This window comes from Schistocerca nitens, chromosome 5 (genome assembly GCF_023898315.1).
Source record: "Schistocerca nitens isolate TAMUIC-IGC-003100 chromosome 5, iqSchNite1.1, whole genome shotgun sequence".
NCBI lineage: Eukaryota > Metazoa > Arthropoda > Insecta > Orthoptera > Acrididae > Schistocerca > Schistocerca nitens.
Window position 1 is genome coordinate 847,863,037 of NC_064618.1, and position 15,769 is coordinate 847,878,805.

General features: G+C 45.4%; 1 protein-coding gene across 1 annotated transcript in view; it reads right to left on the minus strand.

The window, feature by feature from the left end:
- LOC126260755 (titin) overlaps nt 1-13,750 on the minus strand; it is a 530,053-nt gene extending 516,303 nt beyond the window's left edge. The window contains exon 1 of the mRNA XM_049958094.1: nt 13,526-13,750. Coding sequence (XP_049814051.1) covers nt 13,526-13,622 — 97 coding nt within the window. The 5' untranslated portion in view covers nt 13,623-13,750. The remainder of the gene's footprint in view (nt 1-13,525) is intronic.
- Nucleotides 13,751-15,769: the final 2,019 nt, after the last annotated feature.

Genomic DNA, 15,769 nt, shown 5'->3' on the forward strand with positions numbered 1-15,769 from the left:
TTAATTTCTCTGTTTGTCAGGTATAAATCTTGCAGCTGACTTTAAACTAACTTCCAGATGAGTCTGAACATGGTCGCGGTATTCCTGCTTGACCTAGGAAGTGTTGAGGGGAAAAAGGTTAAGCTTACCCTAGTAAATATAATTGTAAACTGAATTTTTAATCATGTATTGTTTATGGTTAACCCTGTAAATAGTGGTTTTCATTCAATAACACCACCTATAATTGGAAATACTGCTCCTATGGACAATATGTAGTGGAAGTAGACTACGTATTGTATACTGGAACTGGATGACAATGAAATATTAACTCGCTTTCTTGTCGGTCTGTTCGACAGGGGTGTGAGTGAGTGTGAAAAAAGGTTGGTGAAGCCTGAAGTTGCACTGCCGTGCAGGACCGGCATGGCGTGCAGGTAGTACTGGTGTGCATTCCAGGCGGTATGCAAGCAGGTGGGCTCAACTGAGCAGACAGAGGCGGCAAGAGGAGGTAGGATGTGTGCAATATATGTGACGTGCGTGTAAGCTAGTATGGATATAATTTTTGAAATAAAAAAGATGTCATCATAAAGTTTAAAATCCATCGAGAAATTTGACGTACACAAAGACTAAAAACAAGAAAAAAATTATATAAATAAATACAACTTTTTAATGTAACACGTTTTTAAATCGGACGAAAAAGTATAAAATAATTCCTCCTAACCCCATAGAGATTACTCAATCAACAAAGATAGTTCTGAAAATTTATGGTTGTGAATTCTCAATAGCTAAGATAATACTTGTAAGATAAACCGTGAGGTGCAGGCAACAGATAATAGTTAGGAGGTGACTAAACATGCGTTCATTATGTACAGTATGTTCCCCACGTTTCTCGTTACAAATCTTACAAGTATTGTCACAGCTGTTAAAAAGTGACAAGCATAAATTTTCAGGAGTATCTATTTGGGTTCTAGGCGCTTCAGTCCGGAACCGCGCGATCGCTACGGTCGCAGGTTCGAATCCTGCCTCGGGCATGGATGTGTGTCATGGCCTTAGGTTACTTAGGTTTAAGTAGTTCTAAGTTCCAGGGGACTGATGACCTCATATGTTAAGTCCCATAATTCTCAGAGCCAATTGAACCATTTGAATCTATTTGGGGCTAGGATAAATTATTTTACACTTGTTAGCCCGATTTAAAAACGAGCTACATTAAAAATTATTTTTATTTAAATAATTATTTGTGTGTGGAGTCGTCTCAGAGGTTAGGTGTAAGGTTTTTTCTGTTAAGAGTTAAATAATTGGACCAAGATACATAAACGATGCGGGAGTTCATGAAACAACTCGTAAGTGTGCACTACTGCATCCAAATACGAGGGTAAAGGTGGAACAGCTGCTTCAATAAATACTGTTGTTGTTGTTGTTGTGGTCTTCAGTCCTGAGACTGGTTTGATGCAGCTCTCCATGCTACTCTATCCTGTGCAAGCTTCCTTCACCTCCCAGTATCTACTGCAACTTACATCCTTCTGAATCTGCTTAGTGTATTCATCTCTTGGTCTCCCTCTACTATTTTTACCCTCCACACTGCCCTCCAATGCTAAATTTGTGATCCCTTGATGCCTCAGAACATGTCCTACCAACCGATCCCTACTTCTAGTCAAGTTGTGCCACAAAGTCCTCCCCAATTCTATTCAATACCTCCTGATTAGTTATGTGATCTACCCATCTAATCTTCAGCATTCTAGTGTACAGTAAATTGGAGTATGTAACGTGCTGAAACAATATTGTATTTCTTGTTAAGGTAGTCGGTACGTAAAGTTTCAGCCCAGTTGCATAGGGACATAATCGAAAATTAAATTTCCTACACATTTGCATTAAGCAGAACTTGCGTTAATGGAGCTTCGTAAGCACACATTCGCTATTAACTCGATAACTGCTCGTTCGCGGACCAATGTGTAAAGAAACGCTTTTGTTTCCATTATCGTACACTTACTCCGGTGTCAGATTTTGTCATTACTTGTGGTACATACAGCGACTGTGGATCGCGCTATTCGTGTCCCTCTCGGACTTCCTCGCAGGCCATCGCGACCGAATCGTTTCAGCCTAGGAAGAGCCGACGTAACAGAGGGCACACCGTCGCCAAGAACGGCGAGCAGCCAGGGCGGGTTGTGCCTCGGCAGCAGAACCGCACAGCGGTGTCGCAAGCAGAGGCCCGGCGCGCCGATTTATATGGCCGGGGTTGCGCGTGGGCCGAGGCCGAGCGCGTGCATTTCTCGCCGACCGCGGCCGGTAAGCCGAGCCGCCGGCTGACGGGGCGCTGGCCGGCCGGGGGCGGCGCAACTCGGCGCAGAGCACGTGTCCAGGCGAGTACGGGTGACGCGGGGGAAGCTGCTGCTTCTGGCGACTTCCGCACCGCCTTTCATTTCGACAGCCCCTTCGTATCCTAAAAGAACATGTTCCTCTCTAGGCCGAAAAAAAGGCCCCGGGAGTAGACGACATTCCATTAGAACTACTGACGGCCTTGGGAGAGCCAGTCCTGACAAAACTCTACCATCTGGTGAGCAAGATGTATGAGACAGGCGAAATACCCACAGACTTCAAGAAGAATATCATAATTCCAATCCCAAAGAAAGCAGGTGTTGACAGATGTGAAAATTACCGAACTATCAGTTTAATAAGTCACGGCTGCAAAATACTAAAGTGAATTATTTACAGACGAATGGTAAAACTGGTAGAAGCCGACCTCGGCGAAGATCAGTTTGGATTCCGTAGCAATGTTGGAACACGTGAGGCAATACTGACCCTACGACTTATCTTAGAAGAAAGATTAAGGGAAGGTAAACCTAAGTTTCTAGCATTTGTAGACTTAGAGAAAGCTTTTGACAATGTTGACTGGAATACTCTCTTTCAAATTCTAAAGGTGGCAGGGGTAAAATACAGGGAGCGAAAGGCTATTTACAATTTGTACAGAAACCAGATAGCAGTTATAAGAGTAGAGGGGCATGAAAGGGAAGCAGTGGTTGGGAAAGGAGTGAGACAGGGTTGTAGCCTCTCCCCGATGTTATTCAATCTGTATATTGAGCAAGCAGTAAAGGAAACAAAAGAAAATTTCGGAGTAGGTATTAAAATTCATGGAGAAGAAGTAAAAACTTTGAGGTTCGCCGATGACATTGTAATTCTGTCAGAGACAGCAAAGGACTTGGAAGAGCAGTTGAACGGAATGGACAGTGTCTTGAAAGGAGGATATAAGATGAACAAAAAAATGGTTCAAATGGCTCTGAGCACTATGGGACTCAACTTCTGAGGTCATTAGTCCCCTAGAACTTAGAACTAGTTAAACCTAACTAACCTAAGGACATCACACACATCCATGCCCGAGGCAGGATTCGAACCTGCGACCGTAGCAGTCGCGCGGTTCCGGACTGAGCGCCTAGAACCGCTAGACCACCGCGGCCGGCCTAAGATGAACATCAACAAAAGCAAAACTAGGATAATGGAATATAATCGAATTAAGTCGGGTGATGCTGAGGGAATTAGATTAGGAAATGAGACACTTAAAGTAGTAAAGGAGTTTTGCTATTTGGGGAGCAAAATAAATGATGATGGTCGAAGTAGAGAGGAAATAAAATGTAGACTGGCAATGGCAAGGAAAGCGTTTCTGAAGAAGAAAAATTTGTTAACATCGAGTATAGATTTAAGTGTCAGGAAGTCGTTTCTGAAAGTATTTGTATGGAGTCTAGCCATGTACAGAAGTGAAACATGGACGATAAATAGTTTGGACAAGAAGAGAATATAAGCTTTCGAAATGTGGTGCTACAGAAGAATGCTGCAGATTAGATGGGTAGATCACATAAATAATGAGGAGGTATTGAATAGAATTGGGGAGAAGAGAAGTTTGACAAGAAGAAGGGACCAGTTGGTAGCCCATGTTCTGAGGCATCGAGGGATCACAAATTTAGCATTGGAGGGCAGGCAGCGTGGAGGATAAAAATCGTAGAGGGAGACCAAGAGATGAATACACTAAGCAGATTCAGAGGGATGTAGGTTGCAGTAAGTACTGGGAGACGAAGAAGCTTGCACAGGATAGAGTTGCATGGAGAGCTGCATCAAACCAGTCTCAGGACTGAAGACCACAACAACAACAGGCCGTTCTTTCATTTTAGAAGTAACATTCTATTTCATTATTGACCAATTAGCTAATTTCGTCCCCCCCTCCTCTCCCTTGGGCATTATCAATCTACATCACAACAAAAATTGTTTTTCTTACAGCACGTTAATATTCCACCCTTAAGTGTGGTAGGGAAAGCAACGTGAGATGGCATCCCTCGCACAGCCGGGTACGGGTACAATTATCCTAAATATGGATTCCATATGTAAAATGGGGTCTGGAACCGTGCGACCGCTACGGTCGCAGGTTCGAATCGTCCCTCGCGCATGGATGTGTGTGATGTCCTTATGTTAGTTAGGTTTAAGTAGTTCTAAGTTCTAGGGGACTGATGACCGACCTCAGATGTTAACTCCCATAGTGCTCAGAGCCATTTGAACCATTTTTTTGTAAAATGGGAAACAGCAATGCCTTATGCATGTTTCGTCACTGTTCCAGCATACAAGCGTACATAACCCATTACAACCCGTCAGCATAGTTGTTGTTGCTGTTGTTCTTGTTGTTGTTGTCGCTACCGTGCTCTTCAGTCCGAAGACTGTTTTGATACAGCTCCACATGCCACTCTATGCTGTACAGGTCTCTTCATCCCCGAATACTAACTGCAACCTACACCCTTTTAAACATGCTACATGAATTCACTCTTGATCTCCCTCTGCGATTTTTACCCGCCACCCTTTCCTCCAACACTCGATTGGCGATTCCTTGATGTTTCAGGATGTGTCCTGTTAATCGATCCCGACCTTTAGTCAAGCTGAGCCACAAATTCCGCCGGCCGCGGTGGCTGAGCGGTTCTAGGCGCTTCACTCCGTAACTGCGCGACTGCTACGGTCGCAGGTTTGAATCCTGCCTCGGGCATGGATGTGTGTGACGTCCTTAGATTAGTTAGGTTTAACTAGTTCTACGTTCTAGGGCACTGATGACCTCCGCTGTTAAGTCCCATAGTGCTCAGAGCCATTTGACAAATTTCTTTTCTTCCCAATTCTGTTCACTACCTTCCCCTTGGTTACATGGTCCACCCGTCTAATCTTCAGCATTCTTCCGTAGTACGACATTGCAACAAGCTGCTGTTGTCTTCTTATCTGAACGAGTTATCGTCTACGTTTACTTCCAAACAAGGCTACTCCAGACAAAAACCAGCATAAGTAGTGAAGTGAAAACACGCATCGCGTGGACACCGTCTTCGAATCAAATAGGACCTCTTACTGTCATTGACCAAGTCTGTGTTTCTTTTTGTATGGTGTTTTTGGTATCTTTGACAGTACACTTGTGCTCCTAAGTTCTCTGACATCCATCCTACCTGATTTCAAGATGTCTACCACGCCATGTGTGTTACACTTCAACAGTCACACTGGCGTATTTTAGTGTGTTACGTATGCTGGTATGCTGACACAGTGACAAAACGCCCATAAGGGACTGCAATTTTTGCATTTTACTTATCGACTCCATATCTAGGATAGCTGTACCCGTACGTACTAAGGACGTTCCTTTCTCGTCCCACACTGAAGGGTGGAATGTAACATACTGTAAACAAAAAAAAAAAAAAAAAAAAAAAAAAAATCTGGTGTAGAGGTGTAGGTTGATAATGTCCAAGGGACGGGGTGGGGGGGTGGGAGGGGGTGGGATGGGGAGGCAAGATTAGGTAATTGCTAAACAATGAAATAAAGTATTTATTTCAGAATAAAAGATCAATCTATGCAGGAAAATGACTTCCGTTAAGAAATTTACCGCGCCTGTACGCCTATCCACTAAAAAGACTATACTACCCACGGATACAGTTACTCGCACGTAGACAACGCAGCAGTAGGAGAGGCCAAAAATTATTTGTAAGTGAAAGAACAGACGAATATTGAGCGGAATTGTCCAAAAATGTAACACAGCAACACGCCTAAGAACTTATTTTCACAAAAACAGTCCAACGACTGCTTCGCAAAATTGTGTCTGCGGCGAAGTGTGAATGTTCGTAACATTGCTGCAGGACGAAAGAAAAATAATATCTCAAGAATTGTTGTTTCTGACATTGTTTACGATAAGAGGTGGAGGATATCAAAGATGGCTTTTGTTCGGATTGCTGAGTCCTAAAGCAAATAGGAAGGTAGATGTGTAGTCGTTTGGGCGGAAATCTGACTGTATTCTATTGGTGTTTATCACTCTTAGTGGACGATTTATAGCAGTAAGAACTACAGCCACATATTAAGGGCATAAGATATATTCGAATACATCTCATGCCCTTAATATGTGGCTGTGTTCAGAGATGGCACCGTGCTCATGCACACAAGGCGACTTCCAATAAAACTCCTAACAGACCAGAATATGAGTCAAGCTATGTTAATGGCATGAAGTCAGCGAGTATACTAATTAAAAAAGTTCCAAGATGTCTATTCGTCAGCATCTTACTATCTGCTACCTATAAATATAAGATTTTGCTGAAGAAGACGCAGCACGTTCAGTGCCGGGTGTACCATTAATGATTGAACAAATTTATTTATTCCGTACCTCTAATACAACAAGGCATGCAGAAGAGATTCTTTATAGTTTGAAGAGTTGGAGAGAGGTACTGGCAAAATTGAGCCCTAGGTCGGTTCTTCAAGAGTCTGCTCATGAAGAAGCTGAGAATTTTCGTTCGATTGTATGTTCAGACATAGCATTAATCTACTGGAAAGTCTTCTGGGCAGATTTTTATTCACATGACTTACTGAATCAACTCAGGTAAAGTTCTGGAGCAGAGTACATCAGTTTTTTGTGCGAAAAAGACATTTTCAACATCAATGTGAGTGTTACTTGCGATGTGGTAAACGTATGCAACAAAGTCAGTTTGTTGTCAAACTTCAGGCAATAAATCGCACAAGTTTAGCGGCTACAGCGTTAATCTGGTTTCTCAGAGCAACGCAATCGGGAAGTTAGTGAGCCACAGCTAACAGGTATTTAATGAAAACTGTATGGCAGAGGACAAATAGCAGAACGAGAGATGGCCATAGAATTTGTTTCTGCCAAGCATTTCAGCACTTAGCTCAAGCCGGCACATACTAAATGTCAAATCATTTTTTGCTCTGCTTCTTCTCTTCAACGAGCTGATCGTACGGGCATATACCTCAGAAAAAGAAGCAACAAAATCAATTTTTCCTTCCGCTCCTCTTTTGTCTCTGCACTTCCTTTGTGGAAATACTTATTTAACAACAGTTTCCAGAGCTGTAATTTGTTCATCGTTATTAGCAAGAACCATATATTCTGAACGCTTCACTTTGTGGCTTTTTCTGCCTCAAATGTAGCAGAACCACGAAATAGAATATTTCGTCCTATCGCTTCACATCGGAATCCTCCTTTTTCACTCAATATTTTTCAAATTTTCCAAAACATTCAAGCTATTGGCCTTCTGTTAGGCTGCCAATAACACTAAAGTTAAAAATTATGTGCAGGAAGCGATGTAAAATTGTTACAAAACTCCTTTCGAACAAACAGCATTTCTCACAGAATCAACTACATAGACGCAACTTTTCCCCTTCGAGTATTGGCTACTAACGTGTTTTCGCCCTTCGCTATCCGCCGAGTGATATCGGTCTAAATAGTTTCTGGCAGCTTTTCTGAAATACAATTTTTCGTGTTGTTCTTGGAACATCAGCTACTTCCCTTCTGTTCCCGCACTCGTGAAAATTAAACCAATCCGAGTGAGTTTTTGGGCGGCTTTGCGGAGCAGAGTTGTGGGGCGTTCCGAGCCATACACAGCCAGGCTGGAAACGCGATGCGGCGCCAGCGCCAGCGGTTTCTAATAATGAAACCCTGGGCGGCGGTACCCCCGCTGTTCGCGGGGTCTAAATTTACCCGCTCCGGATTCGGCCGTCTGCCGCCAGATGGCGCAAGGTGGCCGGCAAAACCGAGGAAAGTTTGCCCACGAGCGGCGCCGTTGTGTGTGATGTGGCCTCACTCGACACAGGAGCTTTTAGTGTAGGTGCGCACCGGTCGCCCCTGCATTACGCGACGGGCCTTTTGTCTCGGGTAGCCTTCAGGGTGAACCCGAACTCCGACAAAATTTCGAAGGTTGTTCAGGAATATTTTCAGAGCATTTTGGTACAATGAATCCGTGGTCTCCGATGGCTCGTTACAAAGTGATAATATAATTATTATTTATTCGGTTTGTTATGTTATCTTTGTTTCTGTAAAAATACCTCCACTGCAGCAAACGCACAACACAAAGCACAGAGTAAAGCAACAACCATGGGATGCGAAAGTACTTTCATGTAGAAACGGGCCAGCATAGCGTCCCTCTTCCGCTGTATTCAGTGAAACCACACACGAGGTGCATATGAACTAACACTTCAGCAGTAAACTAATCGACACTGCTGTGTATCACTGTTAAAGTGTAACTAACGCTGCTGGAAAAATAAACCCGAGACAGAACCGAGCAATACTGAATAGAAGTTCGCAAAGTAAAGTGGGCGTTACTGTTTTGAACAGCAAATACCGTGGCAGAATGGAACAAGTTTGCTTCCAACGGGGCGACACAGCGCATAACGTGTCGACATTTGCACTGATGCGCAGATATTTTCATTGCGACACCGATATATAGATAAATGAGGGTAAGAAATCAAACGAATGGCAATTACTGTCGAACGAGCTATTGGAGACCACAGGCCCTTTACGTCAAAATACTCACAAAATATCCTTTAACAAACTTCAAATTTGGTAGATGGGAGTTTGTGAACCGTTTCTATTGACTAACTTACGAAATCAAATTTGTTTACTAGCATCAACAGAAAATAAGCATCTGTTTAAACACTGGAAGGCTTTTATGGCAGTGCTTGTCTTAGAATATATTTCAGTTTTTTTTTTTCGTTTCTCCGAGAAAACTGAGTGTGTTCTCGCCTGTTACCACTCACTCCTGCCACACTTGTGCCTCAAAATGCGCGATATGCGCCCCGTAAAAATTTCATCAGACGCTACCTAACTCATTATCAGACTTGAGGAAGCTAGATATAGCGCAGGATGAAAAGTTCGGGTTGTCCTAAGTCGTATATAGGGTACTTGACAGCGAATGTCAGATGCTAACGGCAGCAGGCTGTGCTTTCTGTTGGGAACTAAGAAAGTCTGTTTGGAGACATGGTGGCGCTTCAGTCGACTAGTGGTCGCTCTTAATTTTTGGACTGTTACGTGTGTCGAAGGAGGGGGGAGAGGGGGGGGGGGAAACAAGGTGGGTGGGTGTGGGGGGGTGGGGTGGGGGTGGGAGGTCTTGATTCTACTTCTGGAACCTGAGTCACCCGCCCTGTGGATAGAATTTCACTAGTGTGGGCAAGTGGAGTTGCATAACGTGGAATAACCAGAAATTTTAGCACGATTTCTACGAGTTTAAAAAAAAATTGCGAGCTAAATATGTGACGGAAAAACTGAGTCGAGCAGATAATTTATTAAGCGCATGTAATATTTCTATATCGATATTTGACACATAGGTCGACGACGAAAGTTTTGTTAGATAAACGAAAAGTCAACGCATGACAGAGAAGTTTACTGTTATAATTACGAGAACGCACGTCCAAGAACATTCAAGCACCATACACACTACTTTTCCCCACAAACATCAACGGAAATTCCACCTCAAAAGGAGACTTGCCGACAGGATAGTTCGCGAATCGAAACACAAGAGGTGGAGATCATGGTGGGTTCCCTACCCATACAGATGCGAGGTATAAGTGTATTTACATACATATATGTCTGCGGCTTGTAACACTTGATGGGGCTATACGGTACAGCGTCCATGTTGTCAGGGTACGGAACGGTCCTAAATGACGGCATTTATTTAGATCAGTAGTGCAGAACAGCACTTATGAACATAGTGACATACTGCCCTACAATGACGGTTATTCTCTGTTAAGTATAGGACAGTCTACAAACATAGCACTGTTGAAGTGTTACTCTGAAAGACGAAACAATGAACAGAAGTGAGACTGAGGAAGTTGTGGGGTGATCAAAGAAGAGAATGAAGAGTTAAAGGAAGATCAAAACCAAATGAAATGATATCATCCTAATCGTTCTCACTTTCTGAGCGTCAGGTTACCGCTACAGTTGAAGAATAAATCTCCTTTGGATGTACTCTATCGTACAGAAGTAGTGACAGGTAAATGAAAAGTCATTTAGTTCGCCGATGGGACCAAGAAACTGTTCATGTGAAACGTTTATAGCGATATCCCGTAGATTTTTAGCATTTGTACCTAGTTTAGTTTAGGTCGACAGTTGAAATTTGCTCGATATGGTCGTATTCGCTCAAAAAATATTTTTCTTGGTTAGTGGGTCAATTTTATTGAAATTAAAGTGCCGTACATGGTAAAACGACAAATCGAGCACTGGCTACGTGGTTAAAGGGGTCGCGTCTGACAGATAAGTGGTGATACAAGCACTGTGAACATACTATTAGCAGAACTTTCTGAAAATAAGAGTTTCAAGCATTAGGTGAGCAATAATATATAAGCAAAGGATATTTTTCATTGCTATCCTGACCGTGCGGTCAATGAATTTCAGCGAATAATATGGAATTATAAAATTTTATGGATGTTCGTCTTTGTCACGAATGAGAACTTCAAGTAGAAGTATACAGACCGATAGTAGAGCGTTAACAATTGTCAACAAGGAGTAGCATTTCAACCACGTGCCCCATGTCTTCGCTCTGTCTGTCCTATATACACTAACAAAAAGGGAATATGGAGCTACAAACCCCTAACATGCATGAAAGAAGGCGCTTTTCATGTCGTCATGTATTAAGGTTTCTTTCCGCCCCTCAAGGAGGTAGCGTGAGAAGATTGGGTGTTTATACACCTCAATAAGAGTTGTTTTTAATTTTACATTCTCTACGCGAATGATGTGCAGCGAACTGAAGAACCAATTCAGCCATAGAAACTGCACCTCGGTGTTTGCGCACGGTTTTCGCGAGATATTAGTCGCCTTCCTGTCACACTTTCGTCCGAGGCCTAGGCGCCTGCGGCCATCACCGCAGCCCCGCTTTGTCCACGGCCGGCGGTGCGGCTTCGTCGGGACAAGTGAGCACGAATTACAGCGACATTTACGACGGAAACAGAGCCAGGGAAATGCCAGTGGGCGTGTTGTCGCGGGCACGCTCGTATCCGCAGTTAACCTCAATTCAGCCAAAGGCGGGCGTCGCGGCCCGTTTTTTGGTGCGCCACGCTCCCCGACAGCGCGTTTTGATATCCGAGAGCGCGCCGACCGGTTGTCGGAGAGCCGCCGAGCTGGCCTGTAGGCCGGTAAGGCTCGCTCTTTGGCGGACACGCCTCGTACGCACACACGCACACACACACACACACACACACCTGGCGCTCTTACCTTCGCCGCCTGACGCATACCACACCCCGTGCTCTACCTGTCAGCGCATCTGAGTTCGAACACCGGGATTTATTTGCGCTAGCACAAAACTTTGCATTTTACAAGAAGATACCTTGATTTTCTGGACCGTGTCCTTGTTCCTAGTGCATTACTTCCTACATCGCACTATTATATATTATTCGCGAATAAAAATTTACCAACAGTCTGTACCTCAGTTTTCATTAACCTGTGTGTATATCAGGGCGAAAACTACAATTTCAGGACTTCAGTCGAGACTTTTCACCAAGGTCTGCTTAAGCAGTTGCGTGATAAAATGCCTAGATTAGCTCTGAAACACGAAATGAAAAACCAAAATGAGAACAGTTCACAAACTTTCATTCGTGCATTTTCCGTCACCGCGCCGTGCAAAGTGAAACAATTACGAGTCTGTGGGATAGTCGCCTTGTTCCTCTTTTGTTTCCTAATTCCACTCCCCCTTATCCGAGTTGGACATCAGGGTAGACACGTTACAAAAGTCAGTCACATGCCACACTCGTTTTTATGCGGCTCTATAACTCAAAATTCATTTTATGCAATGGGTAGAAGACGTTCACAATCTTTATTTCCGCTCAGGTGCCTGGATTCCCTCAGCCCAGTTTCCAGACATGGGCGATTTGCCTCACAGAAAGCACTTACTATGTTGCATATTGTTGGTTTCGCCTGCTCTTTCCCTTTGGTGACCTCACTCGTTTTGTATTCCATAACAGTTCCAACATTCTGTGTGTTTGGCGTTCTCAGCTATCCAAATTCATCGGAAAACTAAAGCCGAAGGTTTCTTTGGACACCACACTGCTTTACGTATTGGAGGGGGTAAATCCTGCCGTTCTTCCGACCTTTGAACTGACTTCCCCGGACCATGGTGCAACTCGGCATTTTTTACATTAACTAAATTCTAGAGTGTCCGAGGATGGAACCCCAGACCTCGATCCGCTGGCAGAGAATTACTGAGCTCCTACATCACTGAACCACAACATACTTAATAAACATAACCTATTCCCGCGAGAGAAATCGTCGCCTTTGACAGGTCTCAAGCAATACTGTCATCTGGCGACTGTGTCCGAGGAAGTCGTTTACACGTTGTCACACGCGCTGTTAGCCCTACTGCTCTCGTGCGTATCAGCGTCCAGCGCATTCCGCAAGTGTCAAAGTTTTTGCTCGAGTTTCTGATCTCGAATGGGTAATACATATATTATTGAATTGTTTCTTACAAATTTGTTAACGCCACGCGGGATTAGCCGAGCGGTCTGGGGCGCTGCAGTTATGAACTGTGCGGCTGGTCCCGGCGGAGGTTCGAGTCCTCTCTCGAGCATGGGTGTGTGTATTTGTCCTTAGGATAATTTAGGCTAAGTAGTGTGTAAGCTTAGGGACTGATGACCTTAGCAGTTAAGTCCCATAATATTTCACACACATTTGAACATTTTGAAATTTGTTAACGTGCTATCACGATGAGCGTGAAGTGTCGACAGACGTCAACGAACATTCGGATGTACACATTTACACGAAATGGTTCGCTGATTCCTCTTCCCAGTAGGACGATGATGACCAGAAAACAACTTGTGTATCCTGACTTTCTGTCTACGTTTCCTGTCAATCGAAGGGAAAATGTTACTGTCAACACTGAGCTTTGACCACACGGCGCTACACGGGAGATAACTACAACGCGTTAACGGATTCTCGAAGGATAGGTGGTAGCTAGCGGTGGGATGAAGCCCCGGTCGAAGAGACTGGGAGTTGTTAGCGACACTGAGGTAGTTATACAACGATTTGTTAATTTTTAAGATTTAGCCCTTTTTGCTGCGAACGAGTGGCTGAAAGATGCTTTGCAACGGCTGGAGTCTGTCGTTACTGAGTGGGCAGCTGGCGGGAGGCACAACCTTAGAGCACTGTCAGTACACTGGGTTACGGAAAGCACACAGCACTGAGTCGGCGGTCGCTTAGTGTGTCAGAGAAGCTGCCCGCCGCTCTGTTAGAGAAGTCGGCTCCGGCGCAGGCACGCGGGTTGCTGCTCAGCGGCTGGAGGCTTAGACCGACCTTGCTGCGTGCTGGTGACCTGCCGGCTGAAGCGCTGCTCCGTGCGGGACGAGATCTGTTGCTGCTGCTGCAGCTGCTGCTGCTGTCGCTGCTCCATGGTCGCGCGGGGCAGCGTCGGGAGTCGAACACTCGGAAACGAGCAAAGTCAAATGTGAAATCAGGAGGCGAAGGCAGCGGGCATCCCCGAGCCAAGAGGAACATGCAAGACGTCGGTCGTGTGCGAAGCGCGAGCGCTGAGTGAGAACGCGACCGGCGCCGGCCGGGAGGCGGCCGCCGCGCGAGGGGGCGGGGGCGGGGACAGAGGGGTGGGGGTGGCGGCCGTGGAGGGGCGGGCCGCGTGGAGGGGGCAGCGGCCGGGGGCGGCGGCGCAGCGCCAGCGCCGGGAATGGGCCGGCGCGCCGCCCGGGACGCAACCGCGGCGGACCGCTGCGCGCCGGCCGTTCACCACTGCCGGAAGCCGCGCCGGCGACGGTGACGGCCGAGCACGACGGGAAATAAACAAACGCCGCCAAGGCCGGCAGGTATCGGCACTCGTCTCCCAACTGGCGACCGGAACCACCCCTCCGACACCGTCACTCTCCCTTACTTACAATACCTGCGAACTACCCTAACTCTGCATTTTCCCCCTTGGGCTGCTTGGGAGGGGAAGGGGTGTGTGCATTTATTAGTGTTCTGACGGCTTTGATGCGACCCGCCACGAATTCCTCTCCTATAGTTGAGAGGTGACATGAGCCCCCTCTCATATTTCTATCTTACTCTGAGTAATTCGATTTTCCTCTGTAATTGCATGCACTGAAAAGTTGCTATTCCTTCACACGCGGACTTCCCACGCAGCGTCTCTCGTCACCCGGATGGTCCGGTGACAGGTTGGCTCTCCTGACGGGTGTGAGGGAGTCGAGTGGATGCTTTCCAGACGCCGACATTGTCATAAGAGCGCAGGGGCCTGAAGGAGCGGCTGGGCTAGAGATTCCGTTACTTCGCAGAAACTTAGTGAAAACACTTTCTGGCGGGCTACCAGGAGGCGTGGGAATGACTTGTGTTCCCAGGCAGTCTTGGCGGGCAAATTCCCGCGTTTTCTGCAAAATCGTAACTGTGTTTGGCTCCGGAATAGCTCCGTAACGTAGCAAAATCGGCGCAGAAATTGGCGCCAAGTATCTCCATTGGTGGAATAGTACTGCGTCGGCAATAGAGGGGAATTTTCCGCCGGTTTTAGGGTTGCTGATTGGAACGTTTAACCACGACCACTGTCGTGGGGACGGCAATGTTCTGGATTCGGTTGGTACGGGTGCTCTTGGGAGGGTCGGCTCTCGCCTTTCGGTCGGAGTAGGTTACAAGGCTGAGCTCTCGCTGCTCTGGACAGCCTGCCTTCCGTTGGCTGTCTAATATACTTTTATTTAATTGTAACTGTTTGACGAAGTTGCTGAAGTTTCGACTTCAACGTAACTTCCCTAGTACAGTTGGCATTTGAGCGTTCTGCGTATAAGCGGCCTATGTTGTCCGTCTTGAGCAGTTTTGGCTAAAGTTGACTGTATCGGAGTTACTGTGTGACTTCTCTTGTTAAAATCAATCACTGTACCGTCAGTGATTGTGTGGCGAGCCTTCTTTGTCTCCCTCAGAGGCGCATTTGCATTGCTAGGAAGTCTTTAGTCTGGAACAACCAGACCAGGATAATTTGTTTCGGGCTATACTCGCGACATTATCATCACCACGACGGGACGTCGAAGCAACCAGCCATCGCCTCCGGTATGCCAGATCATGTTCTTGCAGTTAAGAAGACAGCTTGGTAATGTATGTCCGCAGCACCGGCAGATTAGGGATTTTCCTAGGTGATAATCAGAGCTCAGCAGAGCGCACCTGTTCGTCTTTTTCTAATTTTGTTCAGTCTTGGGTGTTCATTGTCTGAGTTCTCACTACTGTAGCAGCAATTAATGTTGGGTTAGCTGTGTGTTTCTCTTAAGATCTGAGTTGCAAGGAATTGGCTCCAGATACCACTTCATCATAAATGTCACAATCTAGTTTAGGGACAACTTCACCTTCACAGCATTTATTTGAGTATCCAATTTGAGCCAATTTGATGTATTGTAAATGTTTCATGTGTTTTGCTTATTATTTTGAGTTTGGTCATAATAAATCACATTGTTGTTTTGGACAGAACTGTCATTCTGTTGCACTACGTTAATGAAACTTTCCTTTATTTAATTTGTGCCAAACTCTTTTCTACTCCACTTGCAGGGTCGATTACAG